General features: G+C 27.4%; 1 protein-coding gene across 1 annotated transcript; it reads right to left on the minus strand.

Annotated features, from left to right (window-relative positions):
- Positions 1–2,326: 2,326 nt before the first annotated feature.
- On the minus strand, positions 2,327–3,871 carry Phum_PHUM305930 (splicing factor yt521-B, putative; the record flags this gene model as incomplete). Its single annotated transcript, XM_002427194.1, has 2 exons — positions 2,327–2,408; positions 2,658–3,871. The coding sequence occupies 2 exons, from the start codon at positions 3,869–3,871 to the stop codon at positions 2,327–2,329; spliced, it is 1,296 nt and encodes a 431-aa protein (XP_002427239.1).
- Positions 3,872–4,272: the final 401 nt, after the last annotated feature.

Raw genomic sequence — 4,272 nt, forward strand, 5'->3', positions numbered from 1 at the left:
ACGAAAACATTAAAAAAAAATATACATTCCTTAGGATAAAAATATCCCACACCCGACACCGGCTTCTTTGAATTTAAACTGACAACATTATGTATTAAAATTCCCTAAAGAAACAATAGAGTAAAACACGGTGGTACGCATGGCTTACCGTTATTCGATTCGCAGATTCAAATAATTTTTCTTAAAATCTTATCCAATTGTTTAAATATAAAATAATTTCATTACTTTTATAATCTATCAAATTATTTCCTCATTTTTAAAATCAATAACTAATTAAAAATACATTTGTTTTCTTTTCTTAAAATAGATATTCTGTTTGAAACGAACTTAAAACGACTCAAGCTGCCATTTCTATAAGGTGCTATTTTTCCAAATTTAATTATAAAAATTTACTTGAATTATATAAATAAATGATAATTTTTATTGTAAATATACTGGATTAAATTATTTAATTAGATTCTTTCCAGGGAACCTTTTATATTTTACTGGAATAAAATAACTGCCAAACTTCATTTTGAAAAAAAATTTCTTAATTTATTATTACTTAGTAAATATATTTGTTAAGTTACATAAGCCTAAATTTTATAAAAATAATTAACTTTTTTTTTTAAATTTCAACAGAAAAAAATCAAATAGTAAGTAAATAATTATTTTAATTGATCGGTTACATTTCTTTTTTCTTTTAAAATAAATGCTTTATTTGAAAATAAAATAAAATTATAATAAAAATTTAATTGATGGAATCAATCAATGTGACATATACATTTTCCCAAAAGAAAATACACAGAAAAAAAATAAACAAAATAAATAAAACATTATTATTATTATTATTATTAAGTTTTTAATTAATTAAAAAAAAATTATTTTTAAATATTTGTTATATTTAAAGTTATAATTAATCAAATTAAATTTGAACAATTTTTATTTAAAAATTTGTAAATATTTAAAGACTCTGGTCCTTTTCTAAATAAATAAATAAAAAAAACAAATGCAAACTTTAAATTTACTCTGTAAATAATAATAAAAATAATAATAAAACAAAAATTTACTACGTATTTTATAAATAATAATCGATCGATTTAAATTAAATTAAAGTACTTCAATTAAGTTTAAATTATATTCATTTCTCAGTTTTACTTAGTCTGTGTTAAAATTAATAAAAAAATTTAAAAAAAAATTCTTTCATCTTTTTATTATTATTATTATTATTATCAATTTTCAAATTATGATATTTTCCCCAAGTTAAATAAACCAACACGTAGGCATAATTTTTCTCTTTTTTCAAATAATTTTATTAATAAATCACATAATTTTAAAATTATCACACTTAAATATACATAGATAGATAGAATTTGTATTGTATCAATTTTGATTTTTTTTTTAATTTTTATTGCTTTTAATTTAAACAGTGTATTACAAAATAAACGAAATCATAAACAATTTCAAACGGTAACTCAATTAAAATTTTTTTTCAATCGTAGAAATAAAAAAAAAAAATAATAATAATAATACAATTAACACATTTTTTTTGTAAATTTTAAATTTAAAATTATATATATATCGAATTATTTGAGAAGAGATCTTAATGTAATATTATTTACAATTTTATTTACAGTTTAAATTATTTTTTCCTTTAATTTATTATAGTAAATAATATACGTCACATTATTTAAAAAATCAATTAATGAACGTTTTTTTTTATTATTATTATTATTATTGCTAAGTAAACTCGATGAAATTTTTTTATTTATATAAATTTATATTATTCGTTAAGTTTATACTGATTTTATTTTTCCTTTTTCAATATGTAAAAATTTACAAAAATTTATCATTTAAATGATAAATAATTCCACAATTTTTATTCAATAAATTCAAAAAGAGATGATAAAAATTAAATATGAACTTTTTTTAAAGTTTAAAGTCTTATCATACAAATTTCCCTAGAAAAAAAAAAATAATATTAAATTTAACCTAAGAATTAAAAAATACAAAAAAAAAAAAAAAAAAAAAAATTACATATTTTTTTTTTTTTTTTTTTACTAAAACTGCTTTTAGAACAAAAATATACCTTAATAATAATACTTTTTGAAAATAAAATAGAGAGAGAAAAGAGAGTAACAGAAATTGGAAGTTTTTTTGCTGACAATAAAATAAAAAACCTTAATTTTAAGGTCTTTCAATTATTTAAATTTAAAAAAAAAAAAATTTTAATTTACTAGCACAAAAAAAAATTTTATACAAAACTTCCAAAATCTATCTATCCATCTTATTTTACAAAATTTTTTTTTTTTTAAATTATATAACAGTCTTAGTTTAAATATTAAAATTACCTACGTTCACGATATCTATGCCTATCACGGGATCTTTTCCGTCCCCTAGATTTTGACCTTGATCTCGAGAGTCTTCTACTGTCGCAGTGTCTCTCTCGATCCCTTTCTCTTTCCCGTCCTTTATCCCTTTCAACATCCCTCTCACGATCTCTATCTCTACCCCTGTTTCTTTCCCTATCCCTCTCTCGATCCCTATTTCTTTCTTTTTCTCTATCGTAATCCCGATCCCTTCGATCTCGCTCCCTATCTCTATCGCGTTCCCTACTTCGCGTTCTCGATCTTTCACGATTCCGTTCCGTTGTCCGCCATAAAAATTCATCTACGGACCTATCGTAGGATCTTTTGTCTGAATGTGACGCGCTACGAATAACTGGCGGAGGTGGCGGAAAATCAGGAAGAGGAGGAATTCCATCGTAGTATCTCGGAGGTTCAAAGGTGCTAGGTGGCGGATACAATCCTGGAGGACCGTAGGGAAGAGGTGGTAAATTTCCAGGGAAAGTTCTCATATAATTGACGTAGGAATCATCTAAAGTTCCTGGATACGATCTGTTTCGCCAGTACTCGCCTTTTCCCGAGTCCCTAATACTCTTAAATGGAAGGGAATGACCGTTACTAGCATTTATTCTAGAACGAGGGCAAAGGTATACGTTTCTCCTACCCCTTCCGCTACCTCGACCCCGCGAAAAAGATATTTTGGATGGGAAATTTCCCCTCGAAGAATGACTTTCTCGCTTGGATACTTTTGAACGCCCTAATTTAGAAGCTTCTTTGGATTTTCTCAATATGGGAGTCATTTCGATATTTTCATCTTCAGGAAATAGTCTGCATAACTCTTCGGCCACTTTAGGTTCGATTTCTTGACCGTCCCGCCCGATTTTAACTGGTTTACCTTCGTTCCAAGAATTATACAAATGCGCGGTGGCAGTGAAAGGAAGTTCTTTTCTACAAATCCAATCAACTTGAAAAACTCCTCCTAAAGCTTTGGCTGACAACCCAGGCGGCAAAACCCAAGAAATCGGAGGAACATCCCTTCGAGACGTGCCGTGCAACCGAGCGAACCCTTGAAATTTACCACTTTCTTTAACAGAAAATATAAGTAAAACATTTCTAGATTCTTGGAAAGCTTGATTTAATTTGGCTTCATTCTGTGGAAGAGTGGACCAAACCCCTTTCGCTTTCGACAGCACCACATTCTCCAAGTTATTACTTTTAATAACAAAAAACCTAGTATCTCTAAAAAGATAATTTAATTTTGTTATGTAATCATAAGATTTTCCTTTTGTGGGGATAACAACGGGTTTAGGAGGAGATCGTTTTTCTTCAACAGGAGGAGGCGAAGATTTTTCTTGTTTATGGCGCTTGTGCCTACCGTCCTTGGAAGAGCTTGAACTAACGGAACTGATACTAGGAGATTCGCTGGACGATGATGAAGCTTCACTTCTTGTATCATAAGTCATATCATCAAATTTCATGTCCTCCTCTTTGACATTTATATTGAGCGTTGGTTCATCGGCGTTGTTGTCGGTCAGAGTGTCAGCCATCGTCGTTTTTCACAAAATGTCCCTGAGAGAAATATATCATCGTAGCTACATAATTTATTAAAAATAATATGGGACGGCTACAGGTCACGAAAAAAATTTCACTCCAAAATGTGGAATGTTTATTAAGAGGAAAAACATTTTTTAATACACATTTAAATACTTCCAAATGAAAACCTTGTGTAGAGTTCATTTTTATAACTAATATAAAATTCCCACTTATACAAAAAGAAACTATACAACACTAAAAGTAGAAAGTCCTAGTTCACTTTTCTTCTGTCTGTAAACTTCACTTAATTAATTTCAATTTCAAATGGGTTTTGTCAGGGTTTTATTAACAGGGATTTTCAACAACTGAAAAATTGAATCAAATCCACTTTGTCACCTGAAACATGCAACAATAA

This window comes from Pediculus humanus, genomic scaffold (assembly GCF_000006295.1).
Source record: "Pediculus humanus corporis 1103172107703 genomic scaffold, whole genome shotgun sequence".
NCBI classification, from domain to species: Eukaryota; Metazoa; Arthropoda; class Insecta; order Psocodea; family Pediculidae; genus Pediculus; species Pediculus humanus.